General features: G+C 38.1%; 1 protein-coding gene across 2 annotated transcripts in view; it reads right to left on the bottom strand.

The window, feature by feature from the left end:
- Window positions 1-566: 566 nt before the first annotated feature.
- Window positions 567-21944, bottom strand: part of SUCLA2 (succinate-CoA ligase ADP-forming subunit beta) — a 75410-nt gene continuing 54032 nt past the window's right edge. Inside the window, exons 7-12 of one of the 2 annotated variants that reach the window (XR_013995513.1) lie at window positions 14705-14866; window positions 14467-14609; window positions 7560-7680; window positions 5698-5786; window positions 1134-1594; window positions 568-892 (exon numbers count right to left, since the gene is read on the bottom strand). Coding sequence is in view for 1 of the 2 variants with exons in the window: in XM_081083005.1 (XP_080939131.1) it covers window positions 1520-1594; window positions 5698-5786; window positions 7560-7680; window positions 14467-14609; window positions 14705-14866 (590 nt within the window). In the remaining variant the exon portion in view is untranslated. Of the gene's footprint in view, window positions 1595-5697; window positions 5787-7559; window positions 7681-14466; window positions 14610-14704; window positions 14867-21944 lie in introns of both variants that reach the window. The other variant, XM_081083005.1, reaches the window with a different exon arrangement.

Here is a 21944-nt window from a genome sequence, read left to right as displayed (position 1 = left end):
AGAGAATGAGAAAGGAGCTAAGGAAACAGAGATACACTGAAATTTAGAAACTTGCTCAAACTCATATAGCTAGTAAGCAGTGGAGCCAGGATTCAAGACGGTCGACTTTCAAATTCTGTGCTCATAATCACTATGCTATGTATGATACCTCTCACAGTATATCTGATCACACTTTATGACCATCCAAATAAATAGAAGTTCTCAAATTCATCACTACTACATTCATAGTCTACTGCTTGGCTGATATTTTCTTCCATGGTATATATACTGTTAATATCACATAGTATTAACACTATTAATAGTTATCACTGTTCTATGCAGTGAAAAAAGATTATATATACACACATAGAGACACAAAGTGTTATTTTTGGAGAAGGTATGAGACGGCACACATAAACAGTATTCAAGTGAAATATCCACAGGCAGCTTAATAATATGTAAGGTAATGTCATGCCTCAGTACATGATCTACAAATCAGTTCCTAGAGGTGTTTGGTGCAATAATAAACACAACACCTTCCTTCTACTGTGCTTACTTAAAAAAGAAAACATTAATCCATTATTTATTAACATTATCCAGATTTTTATTAACTTAAATTGACATTGTTAATTTAGTATGACAAGTCCTTAGTATATATGCCTTTATTTGGTGAAAACCTATAGGTTCTTCTCAATACCACAGGATCATAAAGACTTGCAGTTATCGGTGTTTTGTAACAATTAAGATAATGTTCAAATAATTAAGTTACTTCACTGAAATATTTAAAAGAATATTCTGAGGAGTGTTTGAAAGCTCTGTTTATAAATAGTGATTGATATACTTAGTTAGGTATTTGGTGTTGAAGATAAACACTTCTTATATAAAACATTGTTTTAATACAGTGATGGCGAACCTTTTGAGCTCGGCGTGTCAGCATTTTGAAAAACCCTAACTTAACTCCGGTGCCGTGTCACATATAGAAATTTTTTGATATTTGCAACCATAGTAAAACAAAGATTTATATTTTTGATATTTATTTTATATATTTAAATGCCATTTAACAAAGAAAAATCAACCAAAAAAAATGAGTTCGCGTGTCACCTCTGACACGCGTGTCATAGGTTTGCCATCACTGTTTTAATACATTGCTCTACTAATAAGGCTAGTTATTAGATATAATATTTCTAACACTAAAGAATAAAGCTTTATCTTCAGATTTATTTTATTCATAGGACTCATATTAATGAAGAACGATGTATCCAACAAAAATAAACTGGCATATTGCAAATGGCATTCTGTAGAAGTGAAAAAGGAGGCTGCAACAAAAGAAACTAGATAACTGCATTACACATTCTTTATACAAACAGCCCATTCTCAATAGAATTAAGTGCAGAACAAATGCTTTTAAAAGTTTTTATGCCTAGACGGCAATTATAGTTTTCACACATGAATGAGAAAAGGAACAATAATAACACAGAACACAGTATTTTTAATGATTACAGCACATTTAAAACCTTCAGCCGTCCACTGGATTCTCAGATCAGATCGGCAACTGAAACTTCACATCCACCTGGGCTTGCTTGGCTAAGTTCACTATTTCAGAGAGCTTTACAACCTGAAAGAAAAAAACAACAACCATCTTTGTCTCTATTTTCACTAAAACATAAAAATAAGAACTATTGGTCAACGTGAAATTGATGCACATTCAGTCTTTTTCATTTGAAATGTGAGCTATTCTGACATCAATCACTTCACACTCTTATAAGCATTTGCCATTCAAATCTAACACTCTTAAAAACCCACACTTCAATACTTTCAATAATATCTATAAAATTAGAAAGTATTGAATATATGTATATACCTGCTTTTATTGCCTAAATACAAAAATCGTATCTTAAGTACTACACAATGCAAATCACATATAAATAAGTTTGTCTTTTTTTTTCTCTAAAGTATACAATCTTAACAATATTGGATAGGAATTTGGTTCTAGAAGTTAGTATTTTATTGTTGGTACCATACAAAATAGACAATTAACGTCTAAAACCAAATAATAAATTCAGCTTCTCTCCTCTCCTATAGAGTAGATAAGAGAAGGTTTTAGTTAGCCACTTTGGTTTGAAATTCCATCTCTAATGCTTATGATCCTGAATATGTTAATTTATCTAGCCTCTGTTCCCTCATCTATAAAAATGAGATTATATCACCAAACTCATAATAATATTTGAAGAAAACAACTTAGTATTGCAAGCACAATAAATACTTGATAAATGGTAGCAGCTGCTAATATCATTACATTATTATTAATATTGTCATGACTTCCATAATCTCTTAGTCAGTAGAAAACATAGCAGTCACAACTTAAACCAACTGTTTTATCTTTCATCGTCTATCTGAGTCTTCTCCTTTCCATGTCCACAAAGCTTTTCTTAATTCAAGCTCTCACTGAAAACAAGCATATTTTCAGAGACAAGTTATAACCTATCCATAACCTTCACCTCACATCACATCTAATTATTGCCCTAGACAGACTCCTACTATCCTCCACTTTTCCATTCAACAGTTTATACCACATCTCAAAGTCAAAACAGGCTTTCTCCCTGCCATTCCCATGCTCAAAATCTTAATTTAAACTCAGGATTGAGTATAAGACCCTCTGTCTCTAAACAGCAGTTGAATTTCATTTACTAATAGGTACTTTCCTAGAGTATGTCCCAAAGAAAAACAGAACACTTGATTATTCTTATGAAATGATATATTAACGCAGCAAATCTCAAAAGCCTGTTACTGATTAAACCATACAGCTCTTCCACGAATTGTCTTTAAATATAGGTGGGAAAAGTTCTCATTTAGGAACATCTCTATATCTACTATGGACTGTGCACTAAAATATAATGTTAAGTAAAATAAATGAGGTAAAATATACGTAATAATCAGATAATGAGGGAAAGTGGACAGATATATGTGTGTGCCTACACACATACATATGTGTTATACACACACAATTTGCTTTAAAAATGAACTAAAATTCTTTTTTTTTTTTTTAAAGCTGGTTACCTATGGGGAAGGAAGAAACAGATACAGGTATAAAAGTTAGATTCTCTGAATATACTTTGTTTTATAGTTATGACTTTGGAACCATGTAAATACTTATATAATACAAAACAAAAATTGGTTTTAAGAGCAATTTCTTAAAAAAATTAAATGATACTAATTATATACCAAGCTGGGATAAAACAGAGCTATTTTACATGAATTTTAAAATCCAGTAAGTTATGAAAAATACTTCAAAGGACAGAAAGAACTGCACATACAAATCTTAAGTTGCTTTCAGTAATCATATTGTTGGTATTATTTCTGTACAATTATAATGTCTGTTTTGAGGGACAAAGTAAATAAATATTTATATGTATGTCAATATGACATGGGAGAGATAAGAAAAGACCTGTACTACTGGATTTGCACTGGAAATATCAGTATGTACTCATGTATTTATCTCTTTAAAAAATACATATTTTCCTAGATTTACCATTTTAAAAGCCTGGAAACAACGAACAACCCTGTACCTGTAAGTACCCTTATGATCTCTAAAAACCATTTTGCTGATTTCAGATCTTAAGCAAAAAATGTAAAAATGAGCCTAGGACATCTATCAAACCAGAAAGTATATCACAGGGCATGTCAGGAAGACTCAGGAGCCAACTTTAAGAGGTTCCATTGACTAAAGATGGGATCATTTGAGCACATCAAATAGGTTTAAATCCACCGAGTGAAAAATAATATGTGCATATGTGCGTACACACACAACACAAACAACACACACACACACTAAAAACTTTAAAAAAAGAAACAAAAAGCCTACGTCACTACTGTAGGACATTAATGGGAACAAACCCATTATTTTGAAAACTCATCAATAAAAGCAAAATCAAGTAACTGTCCTGCTTTTCCTATGCAAAATTTACTTCATAATAAGTAGTTGATATAAAGGATTTTCACTCTTTTTAAGTATTCCATTTAATAAATGACAGAATTAGATTATCACCACTTTGCATTTATGAAATTTTATACCTAAGCTATAATTGTCAATGATAGGCAGTATCACAAAAAGAGAAATAATCTGACATTAACTATATACTTCCTTATAGAATTACACAACATCAACTATAAAATATTCTTGCTCCCTGCTCCCCCAAATCAAATACATATATGATCAAGCCTACAGACCAACACTACCAGTTTACAGGAAATATAGGGGTAGAGGACACCCCAGGGATTAAAATCATTAATATTCTGACTATGGGAAACACTGTAAGATCATCAACTTGTCTTTTCAAAAATAAACTCCAGGAAAATAAACAAAAGTGAACTTATAGATTAACAGAAACTTATAACATAATTAACCAACTGCAATGCATACAATTACTGTGATCCTAATACTAATGAAGAACCTAGACAAAATATATTTCAGCCCTAACCGGTTTGGCTCAGTAGACAGAATGTCGGCCTACGGACTGAAGGGTCCCAGGTTCGATTCCAGTCAAGGGCATGTACCTTGGTTGCGGGCACATCCCCAGTAGGAGGTGTGCAGGAAGCAGCTGATCGATGTTTCTAACTCTCTATCCCTCTCCCTTCCTCTCTGTAATAAATCAATAAAATATATTAAAAAAAAATATATATATATATTTCAGAGAATCCCAAAAATGTCAACACTGACTAGATTCTTTTTTATAAAATAGAAACATAATATTACCATCTCACCTGAAACAAATAATTTCTTTATATCATTATCAATAGTATCATTACTTTTATCTTTTATAGATACATGATGACATGTATGAAATGATATAATAATGTCTGGGGTTTGCCTCAAAATAATCACGGGCAAGGAAGGAAGTACAAATGAAATAATATTGGTGATAATTAAGATGGGTGATAGTTATAATCACATCTAAATAAATGAAAACCACATCTAAATAAGTTTGTTTTTTAAATACAAAATTTCAACTTAAAATATTGGGATAGGAGTTTGGGTCTAAGAGATAGTACTTTACTTTCTATCACTAAGTGATAGAAAGTAAATACTACTATTTATCTGAAACACATTTTTAGTGATATTAGCTGGTTCGTTTGAGAATCTAAATGTTTACATTAGATAGGAAGTTAGACACGAGTGGCTGGGGTGAGGCCTGCCCTGGGGTTCTGAACAGGGACGGGCCAACACTGCCTTCAGACCTCCTCTCTATGGGCGAACCCAGTCAGCAGTCCACCAGTGGGCAGGTTCAGAACCAGCCAATTCTTGGCCCAAGATCAGAGGAAAACAACATGAATTCAATGCCAATGAACCTTACCAGGGCCCTGGACTAATTATAATAAAATTAGCATTGGGGGTTTCTGTATGCATTGTGGGTAAGGGCATGTGCGGAAGAAATATAGTTATATAACCCGTTTCTGTCAATCATCCCTGAATGCAAATGAGTCTCCACCCAGAAAATCCCTCATTTAAACCCAGGAGTTCGGGGCCATTATCTCTCCTGGATGGATGGCCTGCTCCTCGCTTGGAGTGTATCTTCAATAAACCCCACTTTGCTTTACTTTCATTTTTGTTGACCTTAAAATCTTTTCATTGTCAATGAGAAGAATCCAGGAACCAGCCGATAACCCCAATCGGGAACATTTATACATCCTTTATACACTTTGCAAACATAGCCTGTTTACCATTTTAGCAGCTTCATCCAAGTCATCACAAGCAAGAATTTTAAGTCCACTGTCAGTTATCAGTGCCTTAGCATCATCCACTCGTGTACCTGAAAATGAGATATGCAAATATAAAGATGTTTTAAATATTGACACAAAATCATACATAAGTCATTTCATCATAAGAATATTTCATTATTTAATATAATACATTCTCTAAAGCAAGAAAATACTGTAAAAACCTAGTTACCTCGTGAAGTACCATATCAATGGCAATTTAGAATTCACGAAAAAGCACAACAAATAATGTATCAGATCATACGAACCAAAACTGTGAGCAATTTTGCCCCAATGTTAGAAATTTTTTAATACCATGTTTTAAAAATTTCCAATTACATACTTTTGTGGACAAAAAGGGGCCACATGCTAACGTGACTAGCTCAGGGAAGGCCTGCGTGATGGCCTTTCAAACTCAGAGACCTAAAGTAACTACAAAGCATTGTCTAAAATTAAAACTTTTTAAAAATAAAAGCAATTTATGGTGTGTAGTCATGTCTTAAGGCAGTATTTTTCCTTAACAAAGGTTAATCTTCACCTTAACTAAGCCTGTCCATTTGTCTTTTGGCATCTAGGATACTATGCCTTTGCAAAAACAAAGTAATTTCCCTTTTTCAGAGCCCTCAAAGTACAGAGTTGAGACCACAAATACCTTCATTATCATTGTTATCATTACCATGTTAATTGTTGACTTAACTATCCTGCACTCATCTAAGTGTGTGTCTATCATTTTACTCTTTATCCAATCCTAGAGGTTTCCCTGCTTTGCTTTCTCCTGCCTCCCTAATCTATCACCAATGGATTTCATAATAACCCACTTACATCAATCACCTCCTATATTGTAATGTATAAAATAAGGTGAAAAACTGCCATTCTCCTGAGCATTAACTCAATCCATTGAGATTCTGCTTCCCAGCATTTGTTGACAGTTTGGCTCAAATAAACTACAAAAATCCTTCACAGGTTTGAATGTTTCTTATATTAACACTTTCATTTAAAAGATACAGCTATTTGAAAACTGTATTTAAAAGAACTAAACTCCTTGGAATTGTGGTAGGCAGTTAGAGAGACATGAGCAGAGCAAGGACAATGGGCCTGGTACAGAAGGTCACCAGGAAGAAAAGCCCCAGGTGCAAAGGACAATTGTAGGGTGGGACCTTACCCCCAGAGGACCTTTCCTCCCTTAGCATATCAATGGTCATGCAGTTTGGACACACTGACCTTTCCTCCCTAGATAATATCGAGGCCTCAGCTGTATTTAAGCTCCAAGCCCAGAAAAGCAGCAAAACCAGACAAGCTAATCTCAGGACCAGCTGCACTGGGTAATGACCCTGCCCTGGCACTGACCAATCTATCAGTGGAGACCCCAACCCTGAAAGAGCAACCTGGAAAAGTGCTAAATATCCATTGAAATCTTCCCCTGGGACCGCATCTAAAATCGCCAACCTTAACAATCCTTAAGATAGAGGACCCAGAGCACTCTCCCTCCCAGGAGCATGCCTGCACCTTTCCCTTCCCCCTCACCCAAGCACCTTACCATTTGCTTCCCCACTCCCAAGCTCTAAGGGCCCTTCCTTTATTTACCTCTATAACTCATTTCCTCTACAAATATTACTTCTATCTCTGTGATTTTATAAATAAATGTTCTCTTATAGCTTGAGTCTTGTCTCTGAATTCTTTCCCACACAGAACTCAAGTATGGAGGTTGCTGAACTCAGGTCTGGTCCAACTGTCACCTGATGCTATTCCCACCACCTACAGTAGAATCATGAACTTTTAAGCAAGTAGCGTTCATATAACAATTACAAGATATCTGTTACACTCACCTTGTAACCGTACCACAATAGGTATTTTAATTTCCAAATCCTTTACTGCCATGACTATACCCTGTGCAATAACATCACACCTCATGATTCCTCCAAAAATGTTGACCAGAATAGCCAGTACCTGTGAACAGAATGTTTTTGGTTGATTAAAATTTTAAAGAAATGAGTATGTGTCCTTCCTTCTCAAGAAAATATTCGTATTTATACCTTATGATGAAATTTAATTCCATGGAACCATTTTCAAACAAAACAGCCATCACTGAAGTCTGTGTAGTCCACCACACACCAGAACTTATTTTCCCCTCTTCAGGTAATTAATTCCAACACCTGGCTCATATTCTCTTCTCTTCTGTCTCATATGAATAAGACCTGATTCCTTTACTTGTTTCCTATTAAACACAGCCATTCACCAACATGATATCCCAGATCATGTTGTAAGACAATGTCACATAAAGAGCTCCAACTTATGTTCATTGACTATCATTTCTTCTTCACTTAGCCCCACCAATTCAACAAACTCTTCAAACAAACCAGGCCCTCAAAAATCACTGAATTTCTGTTTGCCCACTATTAGCTACACATCACATCCAAACCTCTGTTTGGGTCAGTATTTTTTCATCATCACACCAATAATCTGAATCATTGTTCTTCTATCACGTACAAAAAGTTTTTTTTCACTTTTTATTTTTTAAAAAAATATTTTTATTGATTTCAGAGAGGGAGGGAAGGAGAGAGGGAGGGAGAGAGGGAGAGGAGAGAGAGAGAGAGAGAGAGAGAGAGAGAGAGAGAGAGAGAGAGAGAAACATCAATGATGAGAGAGAATCATTGACTGGCTGCCTCCTGCACACCTGACACTGGGGATCCAGCCGATAACTGGGCAGGGAATTGAACCGTGACCTCCTGGTTCACAGGATTATGCTCAACCACTGGGCCACACTGGCCAGGCTACATTTCATTTTTAATGCACTTTACTTTGGTGTAGTTCATTCACCTACACCAGAGTTCCTCAACCAGTGCAATATAAATAGCTTATAGACACCAAGATATTGTTCCCTCGACCCTTAGAGAAGCTAGGAAGGTTCTAGGACAGCTGTCACCTCTGGGCCAGTGGCCTCTGACCACAAGCAACCTTCTCCATATACCTTCTAGGCCCCACTGAAATACATCTGTGAATGCCATGACATGAAAAAGGTTGAGACACACTGAGCTATACTACACATTCCTCATATTTACCACTATTATTTCTAGAAATTATAATGGACTAGAATTCATAGTGGACTCTGGCACCTTCTTAGCTCTCTTCCTCCCACCTCATTCTAGGTAGCTACAATATGCACTACAGGGCATCATCTGACATCCTAGCCTTAAAGTTACTGTTATCTCCAGTCCATTTCAACTAATTCTTACCAAGGACAAACCCTTGACCAGAAAGAGAATCTCTACAATATCAAATGTGTAAATCCCACTTTCTGTCCAGCCTCCTCTTTCACTTCTAATTCCTTTTATCACTAAATATCAAACCCAATCTTTTCCTCTTAAAGCCTCTGGTCCCTAAACCCCTTTCTAATCACTGGATGTATCAGCTCTCTACCAACATGACTTTCTTCACTATAGCAAGGGAGTGGGGGTGGGGAAACCTTTCTTCTGCCAAGGGCCATATGGATACTTATAACATCATTCGAGGGCCATACAAAATTATCAACTTAAAAATTAGCCTGCTGCTAACCGGTTTGGCTCAGTGGATAGAGGGTCAGCCTGTGGACTGAAAGGTCCCAGGTTCGATTCCGGTCAAGGGCATGTACCTTGGTTGTGGGCACATCCCCAGTAGGGAGTGTGCAGGAGGCAGCTGATCGATGTTTCTCTCTCATCAGTGTTTCTAACTCTCTATCCCTCTCCCTTCCTCTCTGTAAAAAATCAATAAAATATATTAAAAAAAAAATTAGCCTGCTATATTTGGTCAGACATTTAATTAACTCACTCCTATGCCTTGGCAGGGCCAAACCAAATAATTTCGCAGGCCTTATACGGTCCTCGGGCCAGACGTTACACACTCCTGCTAGAGAGCCTGGAACCTATGGCTGAGCAATTCAATGATAATTCCATGTGCATGCTCAATTCTCTCATACCAAGTCTACCTCCACTACCCCAATTCAATTAATGCATTCTTGGATGTTTCTATCCTGTTAATTTATCCATTCCTACTTTAAAGGAAAGCAAAACAGCAAAAACAAACAAAAAAACCATCCTGTAACACTAGCATAAACCAAAGAGCAGTATAATAATGATTCATCAGCATTTCTTTCCTGAATAATCTGCCTCATACCTTTCACTCTCTTCATGAGCCTCCTTTCTCCAATACACATCTCCATGCAGCTAAACATAGCTCATCTTCTTAGTCTCCCAAACAAGCAAGCAAACATATACCACACAGCTCTCTTCAACCCTACTTTCATTCAACTGTTAGCACTGTGTCCTTCTGTGCCTTCACAAAAAAGGCCCTGAAAAAGTATCTCAACTCAATCCATTACAGCCTGACGGGAAGCTGGTCCTCTCTCCTCTACGATTCTTACTAAGGTTCCTAATCATTTCATTTAGTACTTAGTGTACTTGATTGCTCCTACATCTGACACTGTTGCCCATCCACTTAATTCTCAAAACTCTTCATCCTGTCCTTTAATGTCACCACTCTCACCTGATCTGCAACTATCTCTGTCAATTTGTTCTCTCTTATTATTCTACTAGTGGCCTGGTGCTCGAAATTTGTGCACGGGGGTGGGGGGGTGAGGGGTGGGGTGGGTGCCCTCAGCCCAGCCTGCACCCTCTCCAATAGGGGACCGCTTGGGGGACATCCTTCTTGCAATCTGGGAACGCTGGCTCCTAACCGCTCACCTGCCTGCCTGCATGATCACCCCTAACTGCCTCTGCCTGCCTGCCTGATTGCTCTTAACCCCTCCGCCTGCCTCTGCCTCCAGGCCTCTCTCTGGGCCTGTTCTGCAGCCTACTCGACAGCTGCTGATCAGGCCCTGCCTCTCTCTCTCTCTCCAGGCCTTGCGAGCAGCCGCTGTGGCTGCTGATTAGGACCTGCCTGTCTCCGGGCTTGATCCGCAGCTGCCAAGGCAGTGGTGAGGTTGTTAGGCCTCCACCTGGCCTGGGCTGGAGGCTAACAACCTCGCTGCGCCCACCTCGCTTCCCCCCGTCTGGTGACTGGTTGTCTGGTCGTTTAGGACATGATGGCCCCTGGTCTTTATAATGTAGACTAGGGGCCCAGAGCACGAATTCGTGCACCTTGAAAGGAACTGTGGGCCGTGAGGCTGTGGTGGGCACAGGAACAGGTTTTGGCCCATCCTCCATGCCACTGCCCAGCCCCTGCTGCTGCGACCCCAGGTCTCCTCTCTGCCAGCAGCCCTGTTCCTGTCACCTCTGCTCCCACGCGCTGAGAGTGCCAGCCCCACTTGTACCCGCTGACAGCGCAGAGCGACTGGGGCTGGTATCAGCAGCGGGTGTGAGTGGGGCTGGCACATCGGCGGATGTGAGCGGCAACCTCTGCCCTGATTGCGCCTCAGGAGCAGGGGGAGGTGGAGAAGCCTTCACGGGTGACTGGGGCTGGCAGCCACCGCTCGCACCCACTGACGGCGCCGGGCACCAGCAGTGGGTGCAAGCAGCAGCTCCGGCTGTGCGGGACTAGTGCTGGCAGTGGTTGCGAGTGGCAGCTCTGGTGCCAGCAGTGGGTGTGAGTGGGGCCGTCTCTGGCAGTGGGTGTGAGAGGTGACTGCTGGCTCTGATCACCCCTCAGGAGTAGGGGGAGGTGGAGAAGCCCTGAGGTGCGATCAGGGCCGGCAGCCGCCACTCGCACCTGCTGACGACCGCGTTGAGCAATCAGGGCCAGCGCTGGGTACTGGCAGCGGCTCCAGCGCCAGCAGCGGGTGCAAGCGCCAGGCGAGACCGTGGCACAAGGGAGCAAAGAATTTTCAGGAACCACCAGAGGCTCGCCCTAATGACAACGACCAGTGCCTCGCCTTGGTCTGGTGCTCCCACTGACTTGCTCCACCATCCTGCTGCGGCCGGCACCTGTCATGTTCCAAGCGCGCCCCCTTATGGTCAACGCATGTCATAGCGACTGGTTGTTCTGCTGTTCTGCCGTTTGGTCTATCTGATTATTAGGGTTTTATATATGTAGATTTTATCGCTCCTTCTTTATTCAGTCCTTCAACATGGAGGAGAGGGGTAGGTGAAGAGATAGTTCCATTCTTAGTTTCCTCATCTCACTCATTTGAGTCATCTCACCAACTTCTAACACTTCAACTTTTCTCAATATACTGAAGACTCTCAATTATATATCTAACCATTATACGAAATATATCTTTATAACCATAAACTAGATAGTCCCCACAGTGCAAAATTAACACATTCAGAAATACATATTTCTCTATTTTGCCTCTTGATGGCACAAAGGATGATTGTCCCCAGCCAAAAGTCCTAACCAACCCCTGGTTGGTTAATCCAACTAAGCTCTCTCAATGCCACCCCCCAGCTACCCAAAAAAGAAGAGAAATGAATTTAATGATTGTATCTCAGAAATGCCTCTAAATATCTTTACTTTATTCTTACACTACCTTTGCCAGGACCTCTTCGTCTTTTTTAACAATGAGGTATAACAACCAAATTGATCTATCCTACCAGTGCCTCCGTGCTCTACATTTCACACTCTACTAGCAAAGTTACCCTTTTTTAGAAAATAAAAAGATAAGGAACACACATATATATATATACTAGTACATATATATATATATACACACACATATATATATATACGTATATATACACACACATATATATATATCCGTATATATATATATATATATATATATATATATATATATATATATATTATACACACACACACACACACACACACACACACACATATATATATGCTGGAGTAGAGGGGTTAAATTCTAAACTCCTTAACAATAGGTACAGGTGTTTTCACAATATGGACGCAACATTATCTCTTATTCGCCCCAAAATGTTATTCTTATACATAAGCATCTTATTCCATGAACATAGTGGCTATCTCTAAACTCCATGCCTTTAAATAAACTTATTCAATTCTCAAGATAGCTCAAGGTATCATCCATTCAGTGAAGGCCATTGTGATTCTCACAGTTATTGGTTGTCTTGTATTCTTCCACAGCACTGCATTCAGTTTATCACCCCAGTCAGACTATACTAGTAAATGCCTTGAAGGGAGGGACGATGTATTCCCAAATCCAAGCACAGTGTCCAATACAAAGAGTTATAATATGTATACAGCTACTTCAATGCTATCCACATTGTCTCCCTGGGCTATGGGACTGTTTCCAACTCCAATGCTCTTAATGTCAGTCCCTAACACTGGAATTCTTTATATGCATTTATCTATACTTGTACCTAGGCCCTAAAAGCCATGCTTAAAAATATAACAAAAATTCCAGTTCACCTTCAAAAGGACTCAACAGTTAGATAATTACATAATTCTCTTTTAGAGTTTATGCCAAAAAAAGCTATACAAATATAGTTCCAATAAAATTTGTTTACTTTTAAAAAATATTATTCAACAAGGAGAATAAAGCAATTTGTGTTTCATTTTAGTTTAATTCTCTTTATGAAATTGAAGATGGCAAATAAGTCTATAAGCTCAAAGTCAAAGAGCAGTAAAATAATTTTTCAAACAATTCTAGAGTCTAAAACAAAAATGTACACTGTCAACATCATCAATAATAAGTATTTATAAATGACCTATACATGTACTGTACATTATGCCAACCACTGCCAGAGGCAACAATGAGTAAGATATGATCCTATCAATGAGGAATTCTCATTCTTAATTCAATACGACTAGTTCCAGGGTGGCCATTATCTTATTTTTCCATGAGCCTTTAAACCCACATTGGCCACACAGTAGCTATACTGCTTAAAAAGTATCTGGTGACTGATAATATGTATGTCTTTTAGATAATGATGTTTCACATCCCTTGTATATTGATAATCACTTATAAATTCATAAATCTGCATTATGGCATATCTGCATATGACAGGTTATGCAAACATTAAAATAGGTGGTTTAGAAGAGTACCTTAGTAAATGCAAAAAGTACTCATAATATGTCAGCAAAAATAAGACTCAAAATATGTACATTAAAAGACATATACATGAATGGCTGAACTATGTAAGTTATCTACAAGTAATATGCTAATTAGACTGAATGTCTTCTGGATGTCATTCTGGACTCCTTCCTGATGAAGCCGGGGATGGAGGGAAGCTAGCCCAGGTACCGGGTGCCTGCAGGTGGCCAGAGGAGGGAAGCAGCCAGCAGCAGAGGAGGGAAGCCTGGGTCCCAGGTGCCAGAAGGAAGCCGGTGCCGGCAACCAGGGGAAGGAGGCCTACTCTTGCACAAATTTTCGTGCATCGGGCCTCTAGTATCTTAATAAGTAGCATGTGTGAGTGTGTGTATGTGAAATCATTAAAAAATCTTAAAGAAAATAGATCAAATCAATAGTAACAAAAGTTATCTCTGGATAAAATTAAAGATTATTTTTTATTTTCATCTTTTTAGCTTTACAGACTTATCAGATTTCTGGGCATCTGTGGTCAACTAACATCTTCATAATATTTTTCATAGTCATGTGCTCCCATATCAAATCATACCATTTAAAAAATTGTCTAACATAATGTAACATTTCTTCATCTTGTTTTCTAAATCACTATGCAGAACTTTATCTTTTTCTGTAGTTAACTGTTATTGCACTGTTTTCAAACAATGGAAGACTTTTAAATTTTAATGTTCAACTAGTGTAACAATCACATCTGCTAATTAATCAAGTTACTTCTCACCATTCAAATTCTAAAACATAAGCCCTGCCCTTACCTTTTTATCTGAAGTGATAAGCTTAAATGCTTCTGTTACTTGATGGACTGTGGCACCACCACCAACATCAAGAAAGTTGGCTGGAGTCCCTCCATGAAGTTTTATTATATCCATTGTGGCCATAGCCAAACCAGCACCGTTTACTATCAAGAGGGGAAAATGATTTGTATAAGCAACAAACACACAAAAAATAAATTAAGTTTAGCCAATCCAACTCTAACATAAAAACACATAGTACCTAGACAGCCTATATTCCCATCTAGGCCAATGTAGTTGATATCTGCCTTAGCTGCATCTTTGTCCCTTTCATCTTCCTGAGTCCAGTCCTGGAGATCAAAGATTTTCTTCTGGCGATAAGCTGAATTCGAATCAAAATTGATCTTCGCATCCATACACAGCACTTTGAAGAAAAAAAAGAATAGAAAATGATCTTAATTTCAAGATAGACGCAACAAACTATCCAATAATCAAACATTTTTCATTTTAGGGGAAAAACACATTTTGTTACTTTAATTTTTTTATTTTTTTTTATTGCTTAAAGATTACAAAGGGTATTACATGTGTCCTTTTTTTCCCCCGCCCTTGACAATCCCCTGGCCTCCCCTACCCCCCAGTGTCTTATGTCCATTGGCTATGCTTATATGCATGCATACAAGTCCTTCGGTTGATCTCTTACCCCCTTCCCTCCTGCCCCCCAACCCTCCCCGGCCTTCCTGCTGCAGTTTGACAATGTTACTTTATTGAAAGTATTTCAATATATGTTCACTTTTAATTCAAACTGTTTCTTGAAAAAGAATTTGGGAATTGAATCTGAAGTGCTACCTGTTACTGGGTCTATATCTCTCCTAGGCAACAGATAAAGAAGGGGGAGAGGGGAAATCCCTGAAAAACATTTAAATATTTTAAAAATTACCAATTAACTATGGATGCTCCTAGTTAAACCCTTCACTTGGGCCCTAGATTCCATTCCCTCTCACGCCTTCAACGACATTGTTCCAGCAATTCTGTTTTTCCTACATTATAAATCCTTCCCTTTTCTATTGGCTAAATCAAACTGACTTGCAAAAAATGCTGTTCTTTCCTCCAACTTAATAAAAAGCACTTTAACCATTATATTCCCCTTACTCTTCTCTTTCTATACAGCAAAACTCATGGAGAGAGTTGTCTGTGTAAACCAGGGATCAGGAAAGTGGCTAAGGGCCAGATTCAGCCTATGCCTATTTTTTATGTCCTGTGAACTAATAATGGGTTTTACATTTTTAATAGGTTGGGAAGAATAAAGGGGAAAGGACAAAGGAAGAAGAACAAGAAGAAAAGCAGCAGCAACTGTGACTATATGTGCCCCACAAAGCCCAAAATTTTATCTCCCAATCCCTGTGATTAAATTCATTGTACCAAATTTTTCTTCTGCCTTCCTTTCTTTAATCCACTCTAATCAGGCTTTAGCCTACAGTGCTCTACAAGGCTCATATGTAGTTCACCTCTCAAACTTCATCTTTCAGTACTCTACCACATTCTTTGCTCCAATCCAACTAACTATAACATTCTCCTTGCAGTTCTTGAACAGAGGCTGAAAAAACTGAGCAGTTTTAGCTGCTGCCCAACACAAGAGACAATTTGGAGTCCAGCTAAGTTAACTACTAATATCAAAAATAAACATTCTTTCAGAGGAAGATAACAGAATCCAAAATCTCTACACCATAACTCCAAAAATGTCCAATATACCATGAAAAATTATTACATTTGTGAAGAAACAGGAAAATGTTACTAAGAGTAAAGAGAAAAAGCAATCAACAGTACCCAATCCAAGATGACACAGATTTGGAATTATCAGAGGGCTATGAAACAGTTATTTTAAAAATGTTTAAGGATTTAAAGAAAAGATGATAATAAAGCACCAGATAAGTAATCTCAGCAGAAAATAAAACTATAAAAAGGAACTAATTAGAAAATCTAAAAAGGTATTGGTTTTTAAATACCACAATATCTGAAATGAAAAATTTATGGGTGGGCTTAACAAATTGGAGACAGGTCAGATCCTGAAGTCATCCAATCTGAAAATGATTAAAAACCTCACTTCAATGACTTATTGGATAATATAAAGTCATCTTACAATATGTGAAATTAGAAGGAGACAGGGAGGAGAATGTAGCAGAAAAAAATATTTGGAGAGATAAAAAACATATATGTCAAGCCAGATTTCTATACCCAGTGAAAATATATTTAAAAATATAAAATTAAGATATTTTCAGAGAAATGGAGGCAAAATTCATAACTAGCAGACCACATCAAGAGAAAATGCTAAAGGGAGTTCCTCGGGCTCAAGGAATGTAACATGTGGAATTAGAATCTAGAGCAGTGGTCTCAACAAGGCAGTTTGTCCCATTGGGGACATGTGGCAATATCTAGGGGCATCTTTGGTTGTCACAACTAATGGTCACTAATTGGCATCTGAGTCTACAATGCACAGGACAGACTTCTCCCATCCTTACCCTCCCAATGATCTGGCCCCAAAATGACAACAGTGACAACGTTAAGAAACCATGGTCTACAGAAAGGAAAATAATACCATAAATATATGTCTATATGAGCAATGTTGGCTAAAAGAATTTCAAATATGGAAAGGGAAAGAACTAGAATGGATTTTGTGGTATTGGAGTGAAATTAGAGGTACCAGTATAAATTCAGAGATTTTAAAAGATAGGCATAAAAATATAGGTGTATTTTTATGTATGTATACACACTCTATCACATTCTCTTTTCTTTTTTTTAAATATATTTTTATTGATTTCAGAGAGAAAGGGAGAGGGAGAGAGAGATAGAAATATCAATGATGAGAGAGAATCATTGATCAGCTGCCGCCTGCATGCCCCTTACTGGGAATCAAGCCTGCAACCCGGACATGTGCCCTGACCGGGAATCAAACCGTGACCTCCTGGTACATAGGTTGACACTCAACCACTGAGCTACACCACCTGAGCGCGTTCTCTCTCGTTCTCTCTCTCTCTCTCTCTCTCTCTCTCTCTCTCTCTCTCTCTCTCTCTCTCTCTTGGTGGTTCTCAAAATATTACACAGAGTATAATTCCATTTATATAACATTTTCAAAATAACAAAATGATGGAAACAGACTAGTGGTTTCCAGGGCACAGGACAGGGTAGGGAAGAATTGTGTGAAGGATGTGAATAAAAAGAACTACATGAGAAGTGGTAATGAAACAGGTCTGTATCTCGACTGTGCTGGTGGTTACACAAATCTATGTGTGGGATAAAATTAAATGTATACATACACATATCTATACATACACACATGGACACAAAAATGATTGAAGGTTTTTAAAAAATGGTGAAAAATGTCCCCTCTTGGGCTTGCCGCTGAACCTCCGGGAGCCCGTTGACCACCTGGTAGAATTCAAACAATGTGGGGCCAGGTGAGGGCACCCGAGCAGGAGAAACAGAACAAGAGTTATGGGCTGCACCTGCTGCAATGCCACATGTCCAGGCCTCCAGTTTGAAAGGGAATAAATTGGACCCTGATCAGTGTGGCTCAGGTTGGAGCATCATCCCATGCACCAAAGGGCCCCGGGTTTGATTTCCCGTCAGGGCACATACTCATGTTGCAGGTTCCATTATGATTTCTACATTAACTTATGAATTAAAATATTTTCTTTAAATTTTAAAAAACATGAATTTCTAGTTTTATTGCTTTGTGTATAAAGACTATTAACTATGTTATTAATTCTTAAATATTTATTGAGACTTTCATTTGTGGTTCTGTATTTTATTTTTTAATTGGTATTTGAAAAAAAAATGCTTTCCTAAATGCTTTTCTAAATGCATTTTCCATTATGTTAAAAAATTTAATGTGCTGTTCAAAAAAAAATGAGGAACATATAGCAAAGGCATTAATCTTTACTAGTACTTCGGGGTACAGACTCCTGAAGATTCACTCAGGAGCTAGTTGAAGATGTTTCTCCAATGCAAATATACTTGGGGTGAAATCCTTAGGAAACAGAATTCTTAGGCCTGAATTCTTAGGCCCCCCCTCCCCCCAATAACAGTCAGTAGAAAGAGCCACGGACAATGCTTGCAAGGGTGAGTGCAGTATCAGTAAACAGGACCCATACTACAGTGCCAAAATCATGGTTCTCAAAAGGGGAAAAATTTGAAAAGAGACTACAGATTGATATATTAGTCATGTCCCAACCCTCAACCCCACAATCACAAATGCATCGATTTTAAGTTCACAGGTAATACGATCAGGACAAAATGGCATCCTGGTGAGACTAATACAGTCTACTCTCTTTCACTCAGCTTCCACTCAGTTTCTTCCATGACCTTTGATAAAACTAAGTACAAGGTTCTAGGAACATAACTGTGTTGGTATCGTTGTTCCTGATGATGGGAATGGCTTGTACTTTTGTTTTTTACAAATTTGATAACTGAGGTGTTAATGATATGATACATTTGTATTATTAACTTTGCGTACCTCTTTAAAAGTGAGGCCCATGCATGGGAAATTAAGGGAAACATAAACAAATGGGACTACGGTAAAATAAAAAGCTTCTGCACAGCAAAAGAAACCATCAACAAAATGAAAAGTGAGCTCACTGTATGGGAGAACATATTTGCCAATGTTACTTCTCATAAAGGGTTAATTTCCAAAATACGTAAGGAACTCATACAACTTCACAAAAAAGAGACAAATAATTCAATTAAAAAATGAGCAAAGGACCTAAATAGACATTTCTCCAAAGTGGACATACAGATGGCCAAGAGGCATATGAAAAAATGCTCAGTTACCAATCATCCGAGAGATGCACATTAAAATGACAATGAGGTATCAACTCACACCTCTCAGAATGGCTATCATCAACAGATCAATAAATGACAAGTGCTGGCAAGGATGTGGAAAAAAGGGAACCTTAGTACACTGTTGGTGGAAATGTAGACTGGTGCAGCCACTGTGGAAAACAGTATGGAGTTTCCTCAAAAAATTAAAAATGGAACTGCTATTTGACACAGTGATCCCACTTTTAGGAATATTCTCTAAGAAACCCAAAACACCAATCAGAAAGAATGTGCATAGCAGCACAATTTACAATAGCTAATATCTGGAAATAGCCCAAGTGCCTATCAGTAGATGAGTGAATAAAAAAGCTGTGGTACATTTACATCATGGAATACTATGCAGCAATAAAAAAGAAGGATCTGTTACCCTTTGAGACAGCATGGAGGGACCTGGAAAATATTATGTTAAGTGAAATAAGCCAGTCAGAGAAAGGTAAGTATAACATGATCTTACTTATACAGTGGGTCCTTGACTTATGAGTGTCCCGACTAACGAGTTTTTTGAGATACCAGCTGTCTCTCGGCCGATTTTTTGCATTGAGTTGACAGAGTAATTTGAGTTAATGAGCTCCTTAACAAGCTCGGTCTCGGAACGAATTAAACTCATAAGTCAAGGCCCCACTGTATGTGTAATCTAATGAACAAAATAAACTGATGAACAAAACAGATCCAGAGACACAGAAGCATGGAACAAACTGACAAATCTCAGAGAGAAGGTGGGGGTGTGGGGAGAGATTAACTGGGGAACTTATATGCATATATGCATAGCCCATGGACACAGACAACAGTGTGGTGAAGGCCTAGGAGGGATGGGTTTGGGGTGGAGGGGGGTCAATGGGAAAAAAAGAGAGGGGGGACATCTGTAATACTTGCAACAATAAAGATAAATTTTAAAAAATAAAAAAAACTAGAAGACTTAGATGTATAAAGTTATAAATAACAAATCCAAAAAATATAACTTTTCGCCTAAATAGAAGACAAACATGAAAATGACCTTCCTTTAGGGATTCAAAAAAAAAAAAAGTGAGGCCCATAAAAGACCTGATATTCAAACAATATAACTTCTGAAACCATGAGGAAACTATACCTTTTACTATGCGAAACAGTCCAAACTGCCATGGCTAAAATAATCCAGACTTAATCCAGAATTCATAACCTGTCTAGCTAATATTATAAAAATATTCAATAAGTTTTAACACATTAATTTTTTGGACTCCTAACTCAGAAGAAAAATCTGACTTGGTACTTCAGTTCTCTAAGTCATTTGGACTTTATTACATTTGGGCTTTAAATTCCAGGTGTGTCTTTATGCAGAGTTTACTATTAGAGTATTTTATGGTGAAGAATCTATAGCATAACCAATGGACCCAGACAGTAGGGGGGTGAGGGCATGTGCTGGGGGTAGGAGCGGCTGGGGAGAGGTCAATGGGGGAAAAAGGAGACTTATGTAATACTTTAAACAATAAAGAATTTAAATTTTAAAAAAGGAAAAAAATAAAATGTTTAATATTTTTAAACAATGAAAATGAATTAATATTTTGCTAACATAATAGAAATTTAATAAAACTGTATTTGACATGTGCTTACTTTATAAGTGTGATAAGGCTATCTGTCAAAAGAATATTCTACACAGAGGAGCAAGACCTTCCATCTCAAAAGCACCACATTAAAACAGCTCTTTTTTATTCAAGAAAAAACAAAACAAAACAGGAAAGAATGAATTTATGGAATTGAGCAAAATACATTCTTACAGCTGATATTAGCATATTATTTTAACCCATTTCAGAAACTTCTGAGAACAAACATCCAAACTACATACAGGTGTCCCCAGAATATCCAAAAGAACCGTAGTTGGGAACAGGATGGCAGCCTCAAAGTCAGAGCAGGACTACCCAGACAGCTAAACTCTCATACCTCAAGAGTTCCATGTCTACCTACCCTTGATAGGTCATAGGCTTGATGGTTAAGCTCAATGGGTCAAGAAAACACTAAGGAGTGTTAGTGAGATCAAATCTTCACCACTAGCCATGAGTCCTGAGGCAACCACTTAATCCTTTGGTAACACATTTTCCTAACCTATAAAATAAGGTTAGTAGTAGTAGTACCTACCTCACTGAACTGTTATAAACACCAAATGAAGTAAACGGGTTCATATCTGTAAAGTGCTTACAACAATGCCTAACAAACATTATTTGCTACTATAGGCTCACTGCACAAAAATTCATGCACTTGGGGGAGAGGGGTCTCTCAGTCTGGCTTGCCCCCTCTTGCAGTCCAGGACCCCTCAGGGGATGTCCACCTGCCAGCTTAGGCCCACTCCCTGGGATATTGGACCTAAGCTAGCAGTCAGACATTCTGAGTGCTGCGGAGGAGGTGGGAGAGGCTCCCGCCACCGCTGCTGCACTCACAGCCATCAGCCTTGCTTGTGGCTGAGCAGAGCTCCCCCTGTGGGAGCGCACTGGTCATTCCTGGTAGTTCTGCTGTTAGGGTCAATTTGCATATTACCCTTTTATTATATAGGATGTTTTTGTTAAATAGAGGGGAAAAATTCAAAACTATGTATTATGAAATAAGAAACTGAAAATAAGCTGAACATGAGAGACAACCTGAAATACAACAGAGACATTTTT

Source organism: Myotis nattereri, assembly GCF_964212035.1.
Source record: "Myotis nattereri genome assembly, chromosome: 2".
NCBI classification, from domain to species: domain Eukaryota; kingdom Metazoa; phylum Chordata; class Mammalia; order Chiroptera; family Vespertilionidae; genus Myotis; species Myotis nattereri.
The sequence above is the reverse complement of the archived record's forward strand: the minus strand, read 5'-3'. Positions and strand labels throughout refer to the sequence as shown.